The sequence below is a fragment of the Thunnus thynnus genome, chromosome 4 (genome assembly GCF_963924715.1).
Source record: "Thunnus thynnus chromosome 4, fThuThy2.1, whole genome shotgun sequence".
NCBI lineage: Eukaryota > Metazoa > Chordata > Actinopteri > Scombriformes > Scombridae > Thunnus > Thunnus thynnus.
The window spans coordinates 21,519,418-21,544,506 of record NC_089520.1 but is presented as its reverse complement, the minus strand read 5'-3'; the positions used below and the strand labels follow the sequence as shown (position 1 = coordinate 21,544,506).

The following is a 25,089-nucleotide window of genomic DNA, read 5'->3' as shown; positions in this document are numbered from 1 at the left end:
GTTTGCATGGTATCCATGTTGAGCACAGCACAGAGGGAAGTACATATTAAGTGTTTAGGAGAGCAGAAATGTTGCATAAGACGTAGGCAAAGTTGTCAATAGTGGCAGTGTGAAAACATCGTGTGAGTCTCCAATCTCACTTGTATTACAGGAACGGTGCAAATGAATAATGGGCCTTTGGGACTTGATGTGTCATAGATACAGATCGCTCCTGGCCAAAACAAGCAGCTAAGATGCTTGCTGTGTTAAGGGGAATTTGAATGGGATCCAGGAAATCTTTCAGCTGGAGTGTTGAGGTGCTGCAGGCCTTTTAAAAATCCACGTGGGAGCACAGTGGCACATGAGGATACTGACAAGAGTTTTCTGTTTTTGTTTCCTGTGATGTGAGCAGCAAACCAGACTTTAATATAAGTTAGTCTGGTTTGAGGATACTTCATACTTCCTATTTAAAAAGGTTTTGTGCCCCTATTATTTCCACAGCTTGGAATAACAACTCATCTGTAATTTCACTAAATTTGTCTACAAATATAAATACTCACAATATAAAAATGTTGATATTGTTAAATTACAGAATTTCAAACTGACAATGTGATCCACTAATTCATAATTATGTGAGTGATCTTCTTTAACGTCTCCACTAGATACCAACAGCTTATCTGTTCTGACATACAGTAGATTTAGTACAAAGATTTGGTGCCATTGTCTGTTCATTTTTGAGAAGCCACTCAGACTTGACTTCTGCAAATAATTATAAACTTTTCAGTGTAGAAAGCTTCTACTTAATTAAGACAGTGGAGGCAAAGAAAGCCGTGAGTACACACTGCATATTATAACACACACAGACATTTTCATGGTTTCCTGTAAACAGGGGGCTGTGAAATTGTTTCACGCTCAAAAACCTGTGATTGCATGATCAGTTATTCATTTCCTTCAGAGTTGTCACGGGTCTATTTCGATTTACGATACACAAACATGTAAAGAAAAAGGCCATGAAGTTTTATGCTGCATAATGTAGTTAAGAAATGTGTTAGTTTCTGAGAAAAATGATAACCAGCATTTGAACAGCATTTCTCTTTAATTCTGTGTGTGTGTCAGCACATCACAATACCACAGAGTTACACTGATATGATCCCACATGAGATTATTTACATTCAAGATGACAGTTACAGATGAGCACCTCTGATTTATCTTTGTTCCCTTTTTCTTCTTTCTGCTTGATAATGATGTGTGCTTTGTGTGGGTTTGCTAATGTGTTTCATTCAGATAACAGTCTAACAATGGCAGGGTTAAAATAGCCCACCAAAGGGAAAACACAGCTATTTGCAAATCTGCAGGGTATGCACAGATGTACACAACTCATATAGATTCAGATCCCACTGTGAGGCTGGACTCTGCAGTCACCCGGTGGACTCAAGAATACATTTAAGTCATTTAAGGACACAGAGTATGGGATTTGAGCTCCCAGTTCTCTGGGGGAATAAAGTGGAATTGGTCCCTTATGAAAATATTATGCATTACAAAAATATCCATCAAGGAATTTTCAGTGGAAAAAGTAAGAAATCTATACATATACAATATGAAGTACAGTCTCTGTAGTGCTTAAAATCCTTATTTTCACACATTTAATCTCCTCTCTGTTATGAATATCTGTAGGCATGTGTATATGTGGAGTCTGCACACACACACACACACACACACAAATGAACACAATCAAACCAATATGATTATACAAGATCAAATCCAGATTAGCCTGCACCATAGTGGTATTTGAAGGAAATTCAAAAGGAAATCTAGGACAATATATTGAAGACAGAGACACTGAGGCCTTGATGACTTCTGTACAGGAGTGAAACAAACGATGCTGACAGAGCTCGCAGACTCGGCCGAGGCACTCTCACTCCAGAAGGGGAAAGTGAGTTCATGTGTCATCGGAGGTCATTACTGCTCGCTCTACTGGACACTGCCAGTCACACCCTAAGAGGACAGAAATGTATAAATTAAATAGTCACTCAAAATAGTATAAAGAACCAGTATTTAAAGGACCATTGTGTAGGATTTAGTGGCATCTAGCGGTGAGGTTGCAGATTGCAACCAACTGAATACGCCTCCCTTTCCAAGTGTGTAGGGGAACCTACGGTGGCTGTGAAACTCGTTTGTCCATTCTGGGCTACTGTGGAAACATGGCGGGCTCCGTGGAAGGGGACCCGCTCCCTATATAGATATAAAGGGCTCATTTTAAGGTAACGAAAACACAATGAGTGTTATTTTCAGATGATTATACACTAATTAAAACATACTTTTGAATATTATATCCCATTTCTGCCAAATCTGTTCCACTAGATGCCGCTAAATTCTACACACTGCACCTTTAATATTTCTACTGTTGCACAAAAATTCAGTTTGTTCAAACAATTACAGAAGGAGCTTTTGGTGATAACGCACAACACCTCATGACTCTCAAAAGAAATCTCATTGTTGAGATTACTGATTAAAATTCTCAACATTCTGGACGACACTGAATGTAAATTAAATGTTCTATGTTACTTTTTGTTAATTACCAACACACAAAGCAAAGAAAAAAAAACCCACCCTGTCATACAAAGTGTTCATCATTTCTAAGTCACCACAGGACAAAGCAATGTGATAAGAATAAAATAATTTGTGGTGTGAACCAACAAATAAATTCACATTACATTACTAAAAACATTATATATTGTAAATGATGAATTTTGTACAAACTTAGTCAAAATATGTTTAAAGCTGCATTAATTGATTTTTTTGGCCGCTTAGGGGCAGCATAACAAGCTGTAAATACAACACTGACATATTATCACCTTATAAAGTTTATATATCTGGATTGTTAGCAAACAAAAGTTGTTTACTCACACATCCAAAAGACACAGAGCAACATTAGCATTCATTTGAGGTTAGGTTGTGTTTCGGGTCACCTGACAAATGTAAGTTCAACATTTTCCCAACTTTTAGCTCTGCTTTGATCTTCACCAACTCCTAAAGTGAGTTTTAGCTGCTAAATGCTTCATTATGTTCACTAGCTACTTGCTAACTTTGTTCCTCTAGCATTTGGTGCTGGGCAGGTGGTGTTCAGTCGATTTATCATAACTTTTTCACTGAAAGCAGCTACCTGACAGGTTGGCTACAGCTGTGATAGTGACTAACACAGTAAGACTCTAAAATGCTGCACAGAGCTGATGGGAACTGCAGAGTTGGATGATAATTCTCTGTGGGTTTCTCCCTACGAGTGACCCCTGACATATTATGGATAGTCATTTGAGTGACTGTTAAATATTGATTAGTCCAGCTTTATAAAATGATGGTATCATGTGAAAAAAACTACAATCTCAAGTGTGTGCTTTAACCTGATCCATATTGGGTTTTACTTCCACAGAAATATGATTATGCAGTTGTTGCACAAAGTGTCATATTGCTCAGAAACAGACATTAAGTGAGAAAATGCTGCTCCCTGAGAGATTAAACACCAGAGACAGAAAGATTATGGATGCATAGGAAACCTGCATGTACTATTGGGCATGTGGAGCAGGATGGAAACAGTGCGGATCCAAAAACACAAAGAGGGGGAACAAGAGGACAAGAACCGCTGTGGAATCAGGCCAGATATGCACGTCTAATAAGAGCACTGTGATCAAGCCACTTCCTCCTCTCGGTGGAAGTCTGGGCGCATAAGATAAAACAGCAGGTCAGCAGCAGGTTTTCCATAAACTGGATGACAGAATGACTCTGGCAACAGATGAGGTCAACCAGGTTTGTAAATCCATGCAGAAACAACAACAGGATATTTGACAAAGGCAACCAGAGAGTCATTTCCCCTCATCACCAGTGATCATGACAACATCAGGCTGCTGCCAAAGAGATAACAGCTCCACCGATCTCATCTACACTATTTAAAATCCAGTGAATTTATTTGTACTCACAATAAATGCTGAATGGGGTAATTACCTATAACGATAGACCATAGACCACCTAACCTGATAAATCTCACAGCTATATTACTTTATTAATTTTACAATCAGAAGTGGAGAGTAACAACCTATATTTACTCAACTACTGTCCAGTTTCCAGGTCCTGGGGGTTTATACTGGAGGTTAGGGTAAGGGTTTAGTTAGTATATTCATTCAGTAACACTTATAATGTATTTCATATGGAAATGTGCTTTTCATCATGTATCTGATGGTTGTAGTAAGTTGTGACTTTGCAGATAAAGTTATTACACACAAAACATAGAAATATGCTCAAAACGATGCATTTCATTGTTTACCTAACAGAGTATAAAGAAGTTAGATTCAACATTAAATTGCTCATTAAATGTTAATGCATCTACTTTCCCTCAGAATGAGTATTTTTACTTTTGATACTTGAGTATAATTTGTGACTAAGAGTGCTTTACTTTAAGTAAAAATGAATCCATGTCTTTTAATTTTTTTGGATTATTGCATCTCGCCTTTATTGGATAGCAGCAGTTGAGATACGGCGTGCGACAAAGATCCACTAAACAACACAACTTTTACTTTTAACAGAGCATGTTTAAAGAGTAATTTAGTACCAGACTGAAAAACAGTATTTCACCGCCCAATCTGGGTGAAAGTTTAAATCAGTCACACCGTCGACCATACCCAGAAGTGATGTCACAGTGTACTGACACACCCTGGAGTAAAACTTTCACATCACTGCAGCCAGGTGAGAATTTAATCACTGGAGTCAGTTCAGTTTCAAATAAAATAAAAACTGTCTGCATGGTTAGATACCACTTTAGGTATGCGAGGTTTTTTTTTTTTGTAGTAATTTGAACCAACCCTTTACAATATGATGTTGCTTCTTTTACTTACAGGAAGAATAAGAGTACTCGTTTTACTGCTGTGTAAGGCCAGACTGATGCACCTGCGTGCTTTGCTGGCTGCAGGGAGGCAGGCCATTGGACGTCCCGCGGCCGTGTCTCACCTCAGGGCACAAACTGGGCTGCTTTTTGGAGGAAAGTGGAAGGTGAGGCTCTTGATGCGCCCCAGCACAAGGGCTAGAAACCTTAAGATATAAAATAGAAATCAAAGACAGAGTGAATGTTTACGATGTCGGAGAAAAGTATGGATGACGTAAGTGGAAGGGAGCGTTGATACAAACTCACCACTTTTGAGGCCGGGCTGTGTTGGGGCGGATGCAGTGAGGGCAGGGAGGTGTTGTAAGACAGCAGACAGGGCTGCTGACGTCGGTCCATGGATGCCGAGGAGTGAGGTCGCAGGCCAGTTGGAGACTTCATGTTCCTGCCCAGGCTGTTTGACTTGCTTTCCCTGCGTTGGTACTCTATTGGAGACTGAAGGGCTACAGTGCCAAAGCCGAAAGGTCAAATTACTCAGATGCACCACACCAAACTCTTAAATCTTTAGTTTTATTGAGGAAACATTAGTCTCTGGTACCATTTAGGAAGTTCCTCTGAGTTTCTAAGATTTGGACCACGTCATCGAGCCAAGCCTGCTGTATTTCCGGAGATGATGCCTGCATGATGAAGCGTGTCACGCTGCTGTCAGTCCCGCGGGAGGTCAGGACTAGGCAGCATGGATCTTCCTCAGCGTGCTCCTCCACGCCCAAGCAGCTGACCTGCAGAGCACGCAGCAGATGTGTTGGACATTGAGAAGAAGCACAAAACAAACATGAAGAATGATTCAAACACAGTGATATTCTTACCTTTATGCTGTTTTTAAAGGTGTACCCTGGCAAAGAGAAGCCTTTTTTCTTATCAATTGGCTCGCTGAAGATGACCAGCTGCTCAAACAGGAAGACCCGCCTCTCCTTGGCTCTGGACAGGAAGCCGCCTTCCTGTTCGCTGACAGAGAAGGTATCCTGCTGGAGCAGCTTCCCCTGAGCTGTGATTTTCCCCTGAAACATTATGTTCGTCACAGACATTGTGATAGCCTGTAAGTGTTTTTAATGCATTTTGTTGTTGTTGTTTTATTTTCCTGTTTGCATTTTCTTTTTTGATTTATTTTCCTGTTTTCTATCTTGCACGTGTATGTTATGTTATTGTTTTTTGTGAAGCACCTTGTAACTCTGGTTTTGAAAGGTGCCACAGAAATAAAGTTTATTATTATTGTAAGTCACCTGGCACACATGATTACAGATAAAAAAGAATCTCACCTCAAAACCTTGGAGCCTGCCCACATTCATCATATCATTGCAGCGTTTAGGCACAAAACACATCACTTCCACCGCCCTCTGATGTAGGAAAGTAAACGGATGAAGCTCAATGAGTCAAAACAAGTTGCACAAACAAAGTTTAAAGATTCAGACAGATTTAAAATGCCATTTTATATGTGTTTGTACATTCTGTAATGAGCTCGTACCTGCAGCTCCTCAACATCTCTTCCTGCTTTGTTGTAGTACTTCAAGAAGTCCTGAAGGTGCCAAACACAAGTTTATTTAGAGTTGTAGTGATTTTTAATAATAAAGAAGCATTACCCTTTTTTATGCTGTAATTCTAAGAAAACTCAATGCAGTTCTGAAGCTGGTGGGAAGATCGGAAGGGAAATAACTTTTTATTCCAGAGAAAAAAGCTCCATAAATTTGATGTATGATCAGAGTTTCTTGTTTTCTTTTACATCTTTTTTGTTATGCAGTTTTTTGGTTGCATGACAAATAAAATGAGTAATAAATAATGTTGAATTCCGTTACATCTACCCACTATCTTTGGATTTGAGACATTTCCTACTTTGTTAAACTGGAAGAAAATTAAATCTCAACTATGAGGGTCATTTTCAGTTTTAAGGAAACATGGGAATCCAATTTCCACATAAATAAAGTATTTCTTTTGTCTTTTATCATTGTGTACTCCACTACACACTTACTGTAAGTATATGTGTACATGTGTACACATATATAGATGTTTACTTTTATATTTGCCATGTAGCTCCACAACTTTTTATTTCTCATAGGTGACCAAATTTCCTTTTCCTCTTATTGTTCTGTTTTATAAGAACTTAAAATCCGTTCTGAAGCTCGACATGCTACTTGTTATCTGTTATTTGTTTGGAAACTTTTTTGGGGGAAAAAACAACTAATGTATAATGGGTAGCAACATGTAACAATGACAGCAAACCTTCAGCAGCAGCTGATACTTCATGATCCGCTGAACAGGTTTGATGAGCAGGTCATTGAGCTGCAGCCTGTGACCCAACTGCTGCCTGAGATCCTGTCGGGTGACAGAAAGGAGAGAAAGGTTTTAAATGCAAATTCAAAACAACACATGTGATGGGAGAAGATGAATGTAGCAATAAAGTTGTGATCGATTTAAGCCCTCACCTCAAAGTAGGTCTCAATGTACTCAGAGACGATGTGCTCTGACTTGGGTTTGTTCTGACAGTAAACAACATACATGTGAAGTCGTCGCTCCTGGAAATTTAAGACAGGAAGAGAGAGAGAAATCATGTGACTGTCACTGTAAATGATGCACGTGTGTGTATGTGTGTGTGTGTGTGTGTGTGTGTGTGTGTGTGTGAGAGACGGACAGAGAAGGAATTCAACTTGTGAGCTGTTCCAGATCAAGTTTTGTTGTGATCCCATTCCCCTCAAAAGTTTTTGTTAAGTTTTGTTAAATCAGTACAGAAACTTTCCCTCATTAAATAGTTCCAGTGGCTGACAAAGAATGATTTAATTTGCAGTGTCTTAATTAGGTTTGCTGCACCACGCTGACTCAAGTTGGATAGAGGAGCTGAGCAGAAAAAAAGTTGCAACCAATCAAAACAGCAATAGTTTATCCTCCTGCTAATTCATCTATTACTGTGTTTTATGTTTGTACTTTGTTTAGTTATAGAGATCTGGTTTCACTTTGACATTACATAATCTGTTTTTTCAATGTGCAGTGTAAAACGATAAAAAATGGGGTGAATACTTTTAATAGAGCTCTTAGATCTCTAATTCCAGCTCATTTTCACACACAGCGTGGTCTCTGCGGAGCATCTTGAACACTGAATGTCGGCTTTGAGAGTTCTTTAGTGGAACCAGAGTGATTACGAGACCTTTTATTCTGCAGCTGCACCTGCAAACAACTGATCTGCAAGATGGAGAAACATCTGGATGGCAGGGGACCAAAGACTTTGCACAAAGCCAGAACTCTCTGTGAGACGGCTGCAACCTTCAGACAAACTCAAAACACGCAGAGGGACTAAAAAAGAAACTTCTCATTAGCACTTGTTGCTCACTGATCAATAGACTCACATGTTTGATGAAGAGCTGAGCCAAGCTGTCTGGATCACCCACACATTTCTCCAGCTCGCCCAGGAAATAGCTGTTTGACACGAAGCAGAAAAGGTCAGGCAAGAACAGTCATCCAGCCAAATAAACACACATGCACACACTCCCCCCCCCCCTCCCCACACACACACACTCAGAGGCAGGAAACAAACAGCCACAGGGGGCATGACACACGCTGGACCGTCATGAAACATGAGAAGCTCAGAAACAATAAGTGTAAACTGTTACAAAATTGTTCGAATTCAGCGGAACTGAGAGGTGAAAAAAACATTTAGGACTCACTCCTTATGCCAGTCATAGATCTGGTGGATGTTTCCAAACACAATCCTGTCCTTCCCCTTCATATCCTCTGGAACTCCCTGATTGGTCATAGACGCCATGTAGCCCTGTGCGCGCACACACACACACACACACACACACACACACACACACACACACACACACACACACGAAAAAAGACAACTTCTCTTTCAGTTTAAGACATGAATGTTGGAGAATAAATTATTTCTTGTATAAATGCAGTGAGTGGATTTTTTTGAAGCTTTGAAGCGAGACACACACCTGCACTATGAGTCCAAGATCTTCCACATACAACCTTTCAGTCTCTATTAGCTCTGTCAGCACATATCTGAGAGAGAGAGAGAGATTAAAACAGCAAATAAAGCATAATCAGAAAGAGGAATTATCACTTACATTCTGGCAAAATGAATTCAGAAATGTACACGTCTGGCAAAGATATAGTTTGACATGTTGGGAAAGAGTTAGATGAACATTAATACCACATAAGAGATGTAGCAATCTTCTCATCTAACTCACAGTAAGAAAGCAAACAAACTTATTTCCCAAAATGTAGAACTATCCCTTTAAATACAGAGGTCAACACCTACATGCTCTTCTCTAAGGCCATGTTTCTCTCCTCCTCGCTGTCCACTGTAGCAGACCACTGACTCCCTGAATCATCAGTCACAGTACAGCTGTCGTCACCTTGGAGAGTGTTGATGCTGGATTTGTGGCTCTAAAATTAAAAAAAAAAAAAAAAGAAAGTACAGCTTTTGGTAAGCAACATCATAACATATTACGTAAGAGGAGAAAGTCAGTGAGTTGTCCAAGTACATTTACTCAAGTTGTACTTTACTCGAATATTTCCATTTTCTGCTACTTTCAATTCCACTACAGTTCAGACAGAAATATAGTACTTTTTACTCCTTTACATTTATTTTACATCCAGACTGTAGTTACCTTTTGGCTTTTACAAACTTTTTGGCTTATGACTTCTTATAATGAGCAGTGTATTGTCTGGACAATATCCAGTATTTCACAAAAAAATCCAATATCGGACAAAAGTCCAAAAAATGAATAGAAACGTTTGTGGCAAAACTTTGTTTTTTCTTGTTTTTGTGACCCAAATGCTACTTAAGCATCGATGTACCAATATTAACAATCTAATGAGGTAAAATGTAGTGATACCTCAGTCACAGGAGCCATTTTACTGCAAAATGAGTTCTTTTACTTTTGATACATTTTGCTGAAAACACTTTTGCACGTTTACTTGAGTAGTGTTTTAAATGCAGGACTTTTACTTGTAATGGAGTGTTTTATATACATACATTATTTTACTGGTAGTTTTGCTTAAGTAAGGGATCTGAGTACTTCTTCCACCACTGGTGAAACACTTTGGTGTCGTGAAGTCTGACCACTGGCGCATCAGCCAGACACATTTAAATCATTAAACGTCTTCTGCAGCATCCTCTGACCTGCCAGCACACATCTGTGGAAAAATAAGGAGACGAGCTGGGCTACGGACTTGTGTCTTATCCTGGGGAACTCATCAGTTGGGCAATTTCGTTGATCCTCTTGTTGGAAAGTCATGCCACCCTAAATCCCTGAGTAGTAACCTGAGAGTAATAAGTACTTTTTAATGTCTCTCCTTGCTGCTGCTGAGGAGATTTGTGGAGCAAATATATTAGAAAAGTAGAATTGAGCCTCATGGATGAAGGCGAATAAAGAGCAACATTTGTACAATTTAGGTCATATAACAAGTTGGGGTTAAATAAATGGAGAGCTGTTATATAACAAATATCACTCCTCACCTAAAAGCAGTATAATCTAATGTGAATTTGACTGTAATCCTCTTGACATACTGTAGTCTCACCACATTTTGTTCCCTACCTCAGTGCTCTGGATGATAATCCTTCTGTGTGAGTCAGTTTGTAGGTCAGATATGCACTTTCTGTTGATTTTAACTCTTTTTTTACCATTTTTTTTCTGGGGACAGTCTTTTTTTGATCTCTCTCTCTCTCTCTCTCTCTCTCTCTCTCTCTCTCTCTCTCTCTCTCTCTCTCTCTCTCTCTCTCTCTCAGTGTCAACTGTTCACATCCTCACCCAGCAGACATCCCGACTATGAAAGCCATCTGAGGTTGATTCAAACTCCATCTCCACTCTGGCTCTGATCCGCAAGACAGGAGCAATTAAAACTGCAGAGCTTAGCTTGGTCACTGCTCTAAATGTTCCCCTCTCAACAGATAAAAGTACATTAGCTCCTCTGAAAACCATTAGGAAGTTAAAGGAATATAGTAGTTTGGCATTTTGGGAAATTTGCTTATTTGCTTTCGAGAAAATTGATGCCATGCTCACGTCTTTCTGGCAAATATGCAGCTGGAGCCTGCAGCCAATTAGCTTAGCTTAGCACAAAGCCTGTAAACAGGGGTAAACAGCTAGATAGTCTCTTTCAACGGTAAGAAAATCTGTCTACCAGCACCTCTAAAGCTCACCAATTAACATGTATCTCGTTTGTTTGATTTTTGTGCAAATTGAACAAGAAGAATATTCAACATATTTAGGGAACTTTAGAGGTGCTGGTACAAGATTTAGACAGAGCCAGACTAGCTGTTTCCTCTTGTTTCCAGTCTTTCTACTGAGCTAACCTAACTGGCTGCTTCATATTTAGCATACAGATAAGAGAGCGAGTAAGTGTGTTTTCAAAAATGTCAAATGATTCTTTCAAAAGAGACAATGAGGCCTTCTATTTACCCTGACCCGGGAAGGACAAGAATAAAGAGTTAAGAGCCAAAGTAAATATAAAGCTGCAGGTGTCTTTGGAATAATATTGTCCCAAAAGACCCTTAGATTTGGGCTGAAAGTGAGAACATTCATATATCTTGCAGAACAATGTACTTGACAGGTAAAAGACTTGTTTCAACCCTCTAAAAGATTCTTCTTATGTAAAGCTTATGAAACCTGACCCTGTCATCCTTGGAGGAGCACTGTCCATCACATCCACACATCTACAGGCCTGCTTCGCACCTTGCCTTTAGGCCTCTTCTTCTAATTTTGGCTCAACCCCAACCCTGACCCCATTTCAGCCTGTTACAGGCTGCTCGGCTAGTTGATTACTTCCAGATGCCGTCTAGAAAAGCCCACAGGATTGATTCCACTCTACAGGACCTTTCAGAGGATACTCAGTACAGTGTAGGGTTACCAGAAAGAAGCGGTGTGTGCCTGTGCTCCCCAAACATGTAGCAAAATGTGAAAATATTCTCTATTTATTTGGCGTGTGCATATATGAGGCCTTCCACATGCTAATACAACTGAACAGGAGGTCGAGGAACGTATGCATGTTTGTAATTCATAGTTTGAGTGTGAGTTCTCTTTTGTGTTTCAATCATTTAGAAATCATTAGCTCATGAGAGCTGTGTTACAAAAAAAGGGTTTGTTGATAAGAGAGGCTTCACTGAAAGAGTTAAAATAACTGTGAGGGGAGTGAAGAATTTAGTGTTGAGAGCACATTTGACTTTGCATAATTCAAACAATTCACTTGTGTTTTTCTCTGGTCGTCTAATTTAATCATATGTTCTCATCAGTAAAAAGTACAATTTCAAACAATGCATAATTTCATATTGTTGCAACAATAACTTGAATGTATTACGAGTCGTTCCCCAACTGTTTTTGCACCATTGATTATTTTTATATTGAAAACGTTCTTGTAAAGGTTAAAAATTTGAATTTTATAACACACAATGGGCCTTTTATCTCCCCTACAACATCCAAAGAAATACTCTTGGTTTTGTTTTCAGCTTAGCTAACTACCAACAGTGACTGCAATCACTTTAAAATCAGTATCCTGTTTAAGTATTTACTGCACAACAAAAGGATATAATACAGAATTGAGACATTACTAGACTCTGTGTGTCTCTGCCTTGCAGGACATCAGATAAGTGGCTCTGACCGGAGGGCTGTGCAGGAGGAGATGCTGGGCTCAACACACTGTCTTTACACACCTGTATAATAAAAAAAAACAATGGGCATCACAAACAAGCATAAAAAGTGTTTCCTCAGAATGAATAAATGTATACATTAAGTTGAAATCTCTCACGCTCACTGTGTCTCGGTCTTCAGAGGGGAGGATGGTGTAGTTGTCGTGCTGTTCCAGGGACCTTGGTTGAGCTTCGCCATGGGAAAGGAGCGACGGTGGCTGCCTCCCATCTGACCTGCACATCTGCTTCTCCGCTTTCCCCGCTCCTCCTCTGGCATCAGAGCTGAGCTTGCGGACAGGATTGGTGAGCCATTTCTTCAGGGCGCTGACCGGGTGCCGTGATCCTCCAGACGAGGTGTGTGAGCAGGGGCTGGAGTTGCCTGAGGCCTGATGGGGCACAGAGCCCACTGATGGGGTAATACTGCCGTCACTGCCCGCCGCTGAGTACGACTCTGCTGCAGAGAGAGAGAGAGAGAGAGAGGGGGGGAAAAGGATTGGGTTAAAGTACAGCAGCTAATTGTGAGGTTGATCCTCTCAGGTCAGATGCTGCAGACAGATTTCTGCACAAAAATGTTCAATTTCCTGCGTTAAGCCCAAACTGTAATTTTAGTAGCTGCAGCTACTGTACCCACCGGTCCTAAATTATTATAAACACAAAAACAGATCAGCTCTCACAAAGAAGGTCTCAAAAATATAGGTGGAAATAACTTAATTTTGACTGCATACATCTCTCACACTGAAAAAAGAAAATTACAGGTCATACAATCTACATAACTGCCCGGCTCAAAATATATGCGCAGCATTTTTTTATGCTTTTTTAATGCAGTTAAAATAAAGCATAACAGGGTATAGAAAATCTGCTTTGGAGGAACTATATAGGTAAACTGAGTGCACAGACATAGCAGAGTAGGACAGTAGTGCTAAGGTATTTTAACTGTTTAAAAAACAAAACCTTGAATCTAAATAGGAGGCGAAGTTCAAATCACCAATCTCTCAACTACAAGACATGTAAAACAAGACATATTTAAAATAACAAAAATCAAAATACCCAGATTAAAATCCTGGTATTTAAAAAAAGAGACTATATGGAAGATTTAAAGTGTAACAACAATAAAAACACAAACTCATTCGACATACTTAAACATGTTTGACTATTTGACGCAGCGCACAATGCTGAATCTATTGTGCACACAGTTCTGTTCCCAAAACAAAGTACTTTGTTAAGAAGGAAGTTATTGTGCTGCTGACCAGAGCGTCACACTGACAGACTATTTATTCAATCATTTAATTTTACTTTGTTATGGTGGAAGAAGTACTTCAGTAAAAGCAGCAATACAGCAATGTAAAAATATTCCACAGCAAGTAAAAGACCTGCATTCAGAATTTTACTTATGTTTTGTTTTTTTTTAAGATTATTTTTTTAGCGCTTTTTGCCTTCATTGGACAGTTATTGGAATAGAGGTCGATAGGAAACAAGGAGAGAGAAAGAAGGGTATGACATGAAACAAACATCTCTTGCTGGACTTGAGCCGTTGTGGATATGTGGCAGGTGCAGTAACAGTTCAGCTACCGGGGAACTCACAGAGTTTTACTTATGTAAAAGTATGTAAGTAAAATGTACTTAAAGGACCAAAAATGTGCAGAACTATGGTTTCATTCATTTATCTTTATTGATGCTTTAAAATATAACAAGCATGTAATGTTGCCTTTCAATGTGGAGCTTTTTTTATTTGCAAAATATTATACCTATCAAATAAATGAAGTACAATATTTCCCTCTAAAATGTGGTCTAACATACCGAATTGAAATACTCAGGTAAAGTGTAACTACCTCAAAATTGTACTTAAAGTAAGGACAATACTTGAGTAAATTTACTTTTCCCCATTGGATGTTTATTTGTTTCTTTCTCCATTACACCCCATTAAAACCTGCATTGGGCTATAATGTCACATGATTAAGACACAGTTAATTTTGTAAGCATTGAATTTTCACATATAACTTAATTATTGAATGAAGTATTTAACAGATAAAAACTGGAGTGATTTTTCCAGTCCTCTGTGTGACCTAAGGTCAGTGATGACGCCTGAGCTCATCACTTCTGTAGTGAACTGCCCTCATTCTCAGGCTGAACCAACACTGGAGCTGATACCCTTTTATGCCACAGCTGGATTTTGTTTCCAGCTTGAAGTCTCTTGACTATGGAAACTGGTACCTAATCCTCAACCACACTGTTTTAATCAAGCACCCTAACATTAACATTTCACTCTGTTCTGCTGATCGTAGCAAAGTGGAATCTTTTAGGAGCCCCATTTTGTCGTTTTGGACTCTTCCCAGAAGCCACTATTCCCTGTCAGCACATTTATGTAAGCTGTAATCATAATAACAAGCTTTCAAGAAGCCAGTGAGAATCTGGGTCAGACATTTGCCAAAACTGTCTGATACAGCCATTAAAAAAGACACCATATGGACAGTAAAATACTAAATAATGTATTTTTCTTCTTGCTCCATTCCAGACCTTTTATTTCATCCTATGGTGCAAAAGTGGTGTCCAGCAAAAATCCCTAGAAGCAGTATAATACACATATATCCAGTTCACCGTTCACAGCATTATCTTGTTTTTAATGATTTTATTTAAATATATGCATACTCATCATGTTACTGTGTTGATAGCTTGAGTTGACTGTGAGGCAAATAGTTGTTCTCCTGCAAAGCAATGAAATAAGACTGTAATAAAAACTAATTCATTGCCTTGTGCTTCAGTGTCATGCAGTAAACGACTGAAACTCATTTCTGTAATGGGATGATTTAGAGGAAAGTGTATGTGTGTGTGTGTGTGTGTGTGTGTGTGTGTGTGTGTGTGTGTGTGTGTTTGAGTGATAGAGAGAAAGAAAGAGAGTGTTTGTGTGTGTCTGGTGGTTCTTGGGCGGGAGGGTTGAACCAGTGGACAGTTCGGACACTTTGCTTATTTTCCAAATGAATCTTATCAAAAGTTATGCTGACCAAGAATAATAAACCAGTTTAGGAAAGAAAAATAAGTTAGAAAATGTGGAATTTAAATGATAAACGAAAAATAATTGGTGGAGAAGGAGACAAAAGGTGAAAGTAACACAGCTGCAAGATGTTGTTTGTTGCCAAACAAGGCTTGAAGTCTACACACGCTAGAGATTAGAGCTAAATGCTAAAGTCAGTATGCTAATGTGCTCACAAACACAAAAATTAACATGCTGATGTTTAGCAGTTATGATGGTTACCATGTACACTGTCTTAGTGTGGGTGTTAGCATGCTAACATTTGCTAATTAGCACAAAACACAAAGTACAGGGCTGATAGGAATGTCATTGATTTTACAGGTATTTGGTCACAAACCAAAGTATTGGACAAAATAATATTCAAGTCAGGGAATCACTTAAGTTATTTCAGTTCATCCTGAGTGGATCATGAATGTTAGACCCAGATTTCTAGGCTATCCATCCGATAAACCACAAACGTCAACCTCATGTGGCGCTAGATGGGGATCACCAAAGTCAGGAGGATTCATTTTCTACAAGATGTGAAATTTCATGGCAGTACATCCAAAAGGTGTTGAGTCTGGACCAGAGTGATGGACCAACCGACTACTATACATTTTCACCGTAGAGCCATGTCGCTAGCATGGCTAAGCTACAGCACAAACTGAGGTTTTTGAATCAAATCTGTTTGCAGTTTTTTCTCTCCTGTGATTCCCGTCACGTTTCACAGAAGTTACAACATAAGATAATACTCTAAGAGTAAGATATCAGATTGGCTTCACCAAAAATGTCTTTCTAACCGTATCCTCAATATGGGACCCATATTAGAAAAAAAACAAAAACAAAATCAGTTGGTGCAAATATACATATGCCCCCAACACACACACACACACACACACACACACACAATGTATGTTATCACCCTGAGCACGGACAGCCATCTGGACTCCTTGTTTTTTATCTGTGATGCTGCTTTCAAGGTCAGGTCACACAGGACCTCTCACATCTCACCATCTGTTGAAACAATAAGTACACCTTACTGCAGCTGAGATGCAGGTTTTTCTACAAACTCATCAATGTTTCCTCTGAACTGACCCTTAATGGTGTGTGATGGTCACTGTGACGTCCAAATCACCGCCAAACTGAGCGACTCAGCTTCTCATGTTTGTTTGAGGCGCTTATGTAATGAGTCACTTTCCCACAGAGCAACAGCTGGACCACCATCCGGACTGCAGGGAGTGTCAGCAGAGCGTGCAAGCATGCTTGCTGTGACTGCATCTTTGCATGCAGGCGTTACAGAAAACGATATTAAATAATTTCACACAAAATTGAAAATTGTCTGATGATGTTTAAATACGTATTTTAGGAACACATTTTCACTCCCTACTGATGCTGATTTGTGTGAATTGTCAGTTGGGGAGGTGGTTTTATGTGCAACATAAATTCTCTACTGCGTTCAGATTGACAGATGGATTAAGGTTGAATGAGGATGTATTTTTACTGCAACCCCATTGGCTAAGACAACACACCCAGAGAGATGCCAGCGAACGGGACCAAAACATTGGCCAGGGTCAGTCTCTACAACAGTAATCCTGTCTATTGCAGACAGGGCGCTGGCAGCTCAAACATTGGCAGCAATCATATCTCTAATGCTGCGTGCACTTCACTGCTGCTGAATGCAAGGAAATAACTAACTACATTTACTGTAACTGTTACTATAATTGGGTAGATTGTGTAGTTTTTGGAGCATGTTTCAAGTCAGTAATCATCCTCATTTCTTATGTAACTTTTACTGAAGCAGCATTCTTTACTACAGTTAAAATGACTCATCACACTCATTGCTCACAGTCAATAAACAACAGCGATTTGAGTAACTTTTAAAGGCTTGAGGAGATAAAATACAGTAATTCATGATAAATAGAGCAACGATTGGAGGAAAACTTAAAAAATGTGTGTCAAAAATCTTTTTTTTTCTGTTGTCCTATCCTGTCCTATGATCTCACGTCCTCAGATTAATCCAGCTGCCGCTTGTGAGTGTCCCAACGCCCAGGTTGGGGTGGCATTTTCTTTGGTCATGTTCCTCACACTGACTTTACTTGTGCAGTTAATCTACTGACCAGTAAAAAGGCTGTGAGTTTACAGTGAGTCTACTTCTCCCAAGTGGTTATCTATTCTCTTTTGACTCACTTGTCCAATAAATGCAGGTGTACAAAGATGTAATTTAACCTTTTCTGTTAAAACGATCAAATTTAAGCTCTGTCCTCACAACCTTTTGAAGTCGTCAAAACCAAATCCAACAAAATGTATCTTAGTAAGTTCTTCTCTGTTTGGGTAGGTAATTTTAACTTTCATTGTGGTTTTTCATTACATTTTTAGTCTCTGGAGAGTAGTCCTGTGTACGGTAGGTGTGGGAACACAATTTACAGAGCTTTGCTTGCTTGTTGTGCAACATATCACAACATCCTGACTTTGTACTAGATTATAAATTTCTCAAAGAACTTCAGTACAAAGTCAAGAGGTTGCAAAACAAGCCAATGAAGCTCTGTAAACGGACCTCTCTCCAGAGACTGAAAACATGATCACTGTTATTAGTCTTTGGAGCCGTTTCTAAACAAACTAACATGCCCATAAACTTTGTGGTGAAGGAACATGTCACTCAGAGCCACAGTGTGGTTCAATGACGTGTTTACAATAGTTTTTGGACAACAACGGAGGTCTACAGCACAGAGGAATACAATATATTAGACTTTGGATACACACACACTTATACAGTAAGTAGGATGAGTTCATTGTTAGTTTGGCTCTGCACATGAGATTTGCTGACTATGAGAAAAATATAGAGAATCAGAGAACCAGCCTTATCCTTCCTCACCAGTTTGCATATTTGGGTAAGATTTTGTAGTAGTCTATCATTGCCAATATGATGTGCTATGATTTAATTGGTAATTAGTAGCCATCTTGGAATCACAATGGGCAGACGTAATGAATCAACATCACTTGAATGCTACCTTTTAAATGAAAACCAAAATCTTATGAAAAGCAAGGTGATTTAATTAAAAATAGAGTTACAGTTAATTTTATAGAGGCCTTCCATAAAACTAAACCGATTTTATAATTTCAGGTGTAAAAATGATTCTTATGGTAATGATTGATTCATATGACTGTGAGAAGAGTTTTTTGTGCTCATCTGGTTGTGATTGCAGAGAGATAAGTTTATCTGCTCCCGTGACCCACTATACATAATGGAAGTGTCGATGATCTCTCTCTTAAAGCAGATAGTTGGGAGACAGTTAACTATGTTGGGCATGTTTTCCCCCACTCAACCCCATAAATGGTCATGGTCAGCAGGAATCATTGAGATTCTGCAGAAGCGCTGCTTCAAACAGCAGGACACTGCATTAAGTCTAAGCATGACTAAAGCCTTGCACATGTTACGTGCCATTCCTTCATTTGTGTGTCACGTGTGTGGCAGCTGATTACTGCTCTTGCTGCTTCATATTTTGTGCATGCTGATGGATGCAATCATCATTATTGCAATCAAATCCAGTCATTTTGGGCTCAGACGTCCTGCTTCCCTTCCTGTTGAAACACTGCCGAAGCAAAATACCTCCCAGTCATCACCACTGCTGTCATCACCAAAACTAGAAATTTGTGACTCTCGTTATCTGCATCCACTCGCTCCTGAGCAGGGCTGATGTGTAGTTTATCAGTTAGGTAGAGTGAGAGATTCATAGAATTAAAAACACACACACACACACATAAACGCGTCATCTTCCTTGCTGGCCATTAAATTGCTGAGCGGTTTCATTCCTGCAGTGAAGAGAGGACTTTTAACATGTAGCTATGAAATGTTAATTGAGTAGATGCTATATTACATTACAGTTGCTGTTACTTTTAATAGCCTCAGTGCAGAATGGAGCTTAAGGTAAAACCAAGACTAGCTGATCTCGCTGTGCACCAACTACACACTGTCTGTCCTAAATATAAACGGTGCTGCTACTAACACCTTTTACTTGACTTTGACTTGCCATAAAACACCTCCAACCAACCCTGCCTTCACCGGTCTTACTCACTTTAAGACATTGCTGCTCCTCACTGATATCGCTAACTGCTGATGCTAATGCTACGTGTTATCCACTGGTCAGCGGACACTGCTACATTACAAGTGGATTGATTAAGTAATTTAAAAAATGAAAAACTATGCATTCATCCATGGGTAGGGTGTGGCAATTACAGGCACTAATTCAGTAAGTATTAACAGGCATGTGAATGTACATTTCACCGTTTACTGTATGTACTCAAATGTGCACAGATACAGTACCAGTCAAAAGTTTGAACACACCCTCCCATTCCCTTCATGAGAAAGTATGTCAAAACTTGTGACTGGTACTGTAAAACTATCAGTTTTATCCCTGTGGTGGTTGTTTCTTTTTACAGTGGCTCAGTTGTATTTTCTATAAACTATGACAAGAATGATTCTGATTAATATCCCGTCATCATCACATGCTATTACATCCTGTGTGCTGACAACTGACCCAGTTACAATTTTTTTCTACAGTGTAGCTGGCCATCTCTACAATTCCTCACGCCACCATTTCCTTTTTCCCACGGCGCTGCAAGCTGCTGATCTAGCCTCTCACTTGTACATTGTGGTCACTTCTCATAGTAGTCTGCTGCCTGAAAACCTTCTCAAAGTACAACATGTCCTCTCAGTGAAGATAGAGTAAGAGCTCTCTGCACTGGCTTCCACTGTGTCATAGAATATAGTTTAAATTACTGCCTGTCTTAAATCTCTCAGTGGTTTAGGACCAAAATCTCTCTCTCTCATCAGGTAGTCTGCTAACTCTTTACAGAGTCCAAGTTAAACATAAGGAAGCACCATTTAGTAACTCCGCACCACAGAGCTGGATCAGACTTCCAGAAGATAAGACTTGCCACGACTTTGACTGAACCTTATTTCCACCTTGTATTTGCACTTATCTTGTACTTATTTCTCTGTTTTAATTGTCTTAATTTATTTTAAAATGGATTCCATCCTTTTAATTTATGTAACATTTAATATGTATTTACTGTTTGATGTTTTGATGCATTATGTGAAGTACTTTGAATTGGCTTTGCTCTGCAAATAGGAGGCTGAGTTTTCTGTGTCTGCTGGACCCTGCTCATGTAGGGACACAGAACCATGTCTGATTAGCTGCAGGAAGTTTCCCAAACAGGAAAGAACCTGTTGAGGAACTTAGTTCCTTTACCTGTGTTTCCACTGGAGGAACCAGGGTCTAAATGAAGTTCCAGGGGGATTGTTTTACTCCCCAAAAGTCCTGCTTGGGGGGTAGTACTTTCCAAAAGTACAGGAACTTTGCAGACAGGGTTTGTATGACTGACCGTCGCTGATTGGTCAAACACAGAAAGGCTGCTAGAACTTGTTTACCGCTTCATTCAGAAAACAAATACTGTAGTATCGATTTTAGGACGAGGAGTGGACATTTCTCATCGTAAAGTAAGTAAGTAAGTAAAGGAAGGCTTTGTTGTCGGCTTTCCGACTCATTTTAATAAAAAGCAAGAGATCCAACTCAAACATCAGAGTCATGCAGTCAACAGTAAGTACAAAGAAAAACAGGAGAAATTTGTGTTGTTTTCCCTCCTGTGTGAATACTTTTCAAACGCTGTCATTTTTTAGTTCATCATGGGTCCAATTTGCATGATCAGATGCAGTGGAAACACAAACAGGATTGCACAACAGGGACTTTTAGTTCCAAGTTTAGTTCCTGAGATTAGTTCCTCTGGTTCCAAAGAACCTGGAACTTTTTGTGGAAAAGGCGTTATTGTAAGTGCAAGTTAAAATGAAGACCAGCCAGTCACACAACCACCAAATACAAAAGTGCAAAAATGGCAGAGTTTTTATGTAGGCTGCTGCACATGTAGGAGCACTGTGGAACAAAACAGTTTTGTGCTTGTTAGTCATCATGTTTACTTCTTCACATACTGGCAGCGATGACCTCACATACACTGGTTGGCTAATGGACTATTAGTCAAAGCAGTTTCTAAGCCAGAGTGACGTATGTGTAATGAGACAGTGAGATGTTGGCAGGACTTTTAAGTAGATTTCCAAGCAAGTTTCCCAAACATACTTTATCTGGAGGTGTTTCTCTGTCCTTATAAATAGCTGTTGGACATTGTGCCAAATGAAAAGAAACACTCAATGAGACATGCAGAGTGAAGGATAAGAAGGAAGTCTTCAGGGGAGATAGAGAGAGAGATCAGAAAGCTACACGAACAGAAGAGAAAGCCTCAAGGGGACAACCTTTGAAAATGAAGAAAAGTATGTTCGCGACCACAGAAAACAAAAGGTATGAAAGAAGAAACAAACAGATTAGACTGAAAAAATAGAGCTGATGTTGTCTTGACCGTGACTGCTATAAATACACAGACACAAAAAAAAGGTATTTTTAGAGTCAAAGGGGGAAAAAAACACCTTGTATAACAGCAATACTGACATCACATCACACCATGTGTGAAGTGTATCCCAAAGAAAAGTGTCAAAGATGTTCTATTAAGCTTTGCGAACAAAGGTGAGAAAGCAAGGCATCTCAACACGAAGCTGTTTTTAATTTTCACATCTCACACGTCTATTTACAGCGTCCATCAGTGCGATGCAGCTCAGAGAAGAGCTGTTCTGTAATCACTCCCCGAGCAACTGGAGCAACAGAGGATTTAAGGGTCGGGGCCGTAATGGGACGTATTTGTCTGTCTATGTGTGTGTGTGTTTGTGTGTTTGTGTGTGTGTGTGTGTGTGTGTGTGTGTGTCTGCATACAGCTGCCTTTGCTCTAAAGCAGTGTCACAATATTGCGGGGGTACAGATTAAGAAATTCTGTTTTTGTCCACTGCCACACACACAGTGTATACTGTGTCTACACAGAACAGCAGTTAAAAAGCAGTCAAAAATGCATCAATGGTAAGAAAAAAGGTAATGCTTTCATCTCATAGCCTCTAAAGTTTGTGGTATACAAAGCCACAAACTGTCGCTGCCACACACATAGGACATATATTTACAAAACAGCCAAGTACTCAAAAATACATCTAAACCTACAGCATGAAAACGGCAAAAGTATCTGCACTAATGCTTTCATCATTTATAGTATTTCTGTCAGTGATGCAGAGATCATATGGTATGATGACATTTCTATTTTGTGTCTCATAAATCTTGTTATGCTGAGCTTTTTGGGGAAAGGAATTTTGGGACAGTGACTCATTGACTCTTGTGCTTCTGTGATTCAGTGATCTGCGGCCACACTGACACTGCACAGATCCAGATGTGTCTCTATCACTGACTTTTTTGTTAGTCTGGAACATGAATCACTGGTTGTACTTGCTGATCTGTATCATTTCCAAACACAGACTGCAAATTTACTGTTAATGAACCCCGAAGTGTGGAATTTTCCCTGGTAAAGGTGTACAAATCCAAAAATAAAACTGTCATTGTGTCATCCCAGAGCAGCTATAAGTCTCTCTTGGCGTTTCTTTTATATTTAAAGGAATATTGCACTCTTTTCAGTCCTATCTCTATCTCTTAAATAGAAGGAGAAATGATCAATACACAGTGCAAAAATCATTAACACTTTCTCTTTCTCCAATCCGGGGGCAATTGTCACCTCACACGTAACTCCAAGGAATTAACATTAATATTATGACTAATATTCTAGCATGCTAACATTTTTCAAGCCTTTTTGTGCTTAGCTGACATGTTATATAGATCATACAATGAACACCACATTCGCTCTTCCAACATAAACTGAAGCTAACGGGAATAAGAGCTGTTGACCACATACAGAGTTTTTGTAAACTAAAACTATGGTCAGCAGTGTAAAGCTAGCTGTTGTTTAGTTGCTAAATGTGATTGAGGAGGCTACTAACAGTCGCTAGTTAGCAAAATTAATACGGGGAGGTTAACAATTTTAGCTAATCATATAGTTTCAAAGAAGTAGCTTTTGTGCGTCATAACCTTACAAGCAATATTATAGTTGCACTATACTATGACCAATGAACAGACACTAACATAACATGCATAACATATTAGCCTGGACCCGAGGACAACTAGCAACCACTTAAAAAGCGTAACAGACCTAGATAAGGGGTGTGTAGATGGCATGAGAGAGGTGCTGTCAAGTAAAAAAAACAACAAAAAACGTTGATGCAAATATGAGCTGGACTTTAAGCAGAAATAATGTTTTTTGTTTCAGCCATTAACAAGTGTATTTCCATATTTTTCTTGCATCTATAAATGCAGGTAATATTCAAAATCGGTGTAATACCCACAAAATAGTTTTCAGTATTTCTTTAAATAGTCTGATCTCCATCTTTGTACTATTTTGTGTAGATTTTTATGAATCCTGTAAAAGTAAAATGAAGGAAGAGAAACATATTTTAATCTTTTATCTATTTTATTCTCAGTTTCTCGTTTTTTTTTAGTTCTGCAATGAACAGGAAGGACGCACACAGTAGGAAGCCTAACAACTTGTCTAGACAGCCCCATCATTTGTTTTTGGGCCATCTAATGCTGCTGCCCTTCAGTATTGCGGGACGCGCAATAAGACTGAGAAGTGAATGGACGAAAAATATATTAAAAATAATAGAAAAAATTGTTAAAAACATATTTGTAAACAAAGGTTAAGTGGATTTTACAAAAGCCTCAATGAGAAAGTGGCACCCGAGTGCATTGAACATTGCAAATCATTGTGTACAAGCAACAAAATGAATGTATTGCAACAACTTCGGGAAGTTAAAGAAACAACCTAATAGAGGTATGTCATAAATAAAGAGAAAGTTCTTTAAACTTGGTGTGCAGAGTTCACTCCGCAGTCAGAAAACAGCGACAGTAAACATCCTCCTGATGAGCAGAGCATCCACGTACCTCTGACTTGGACAAAGCAGCAGCCACATTTGCTGAGCAGTTTTCTGAACAGGTGCTGACACCCACACCCTCGCTGGTGGTGACCCCCTCTCATGATGATCCACTCGCGCTGCTAGACTCAAGAATATCAGATGCAGTCATAGCGCTGGACAGACACAGATACACACATACACACATACACACATACACGCACGCTATTCCTGTGGTAATCCCCAGAAGAGGTGGGAGAAAAAGTGTACAGCGAGCTCCACAGTCATCTTCCAAATCTGAGTAGAAACCCCTGAGAAGAAAGCACAAACGCTGCTACTATCCCATGATTTGCAGACAAACAGGGAGACAGTAGGCTACTCTCCTCCCCTCACTAGGCTCTCTGTGTGGCCAGATAGTGTGCAAAGATTATGAGAGGGACCAAAAGTAAGTGAGGGAGCAACAGAGAGGCAGGGAAGGGGAGGGGCTGTGGTGAGGGAGGGGATGGTAGCTAACATGTTGTACAGCCGTGCCAGCATCTGCTTCCCAGTCCCACCTCCTCTCGTTCTCTCCCCTCCCTTTCTGTTCCACTCCTCCCTCCCTCATCACACCTACCTCCTCCCCTCAGCTTCCCCTCTCAGTTTTTGTCCTGTGGCTGTGGCACCTTTGGCACTTCATG

At 39.6% G+C, this 25,089-nt stretch overlaps 1 protein-coding gene across 5 annotated transcripts; it reads right to left on the bottom strand.

Moving 5' to 3' along the window:
* Positions 1–1,056: 1,056 nt before the first annotated feature.
* Positions 1,057–24,839, bottom strand: arhgef25b (Rho guanine nucleotide exchange factor (GEF) 25b). Of its 5 annotated transcripts, none has more exons than XM_067587498.1 (16): positions 24,444–24,839; positions 12,647–12,981; positions 12,450–12,551; positions 9,162–9,289; positions 8,836–8,902; positions 8,557–8,660; positions 8,239–8,308; positions 7,324–7,413; positions 7,121–7,213; positions 6,369–6,419; positions 6,163–6,240; positions 5,713–5,904; positions 5,445–5,625; positions 5,156–5,349; positions 4,915–5,055; positions 1,057–1,974 (listed from the first exon to the last, which is right to left on the bottom strand). In XM_067587498.1, exons 1-16 carry the CDS (start codon positions 24,535–24,537, stop codon positions 1,951–1,953), a joined length of 1,944 nt encoding a protein of 647 aa, XP_067443599.1. In that variant the 5' UTR covers positions 24,538–24,839; the 3' UTR covers positions 1,057–1,950. The 5 variants fall into 5 exon arrangements, with proteins under 5 accessions (XP_067443599.1, XP_067443600.1, XP_067443597.1 ...); XM_067587499.1 differs by having other exon boundaries at positions 4,975–5,055; XM_067587496.1 differs by having other exon boundaries at positions 4,863–5,055; positions 12,647–12,978.
* Between the last annotated feature and the right edge of the window lie 250 nt (positions 24,840–25,089).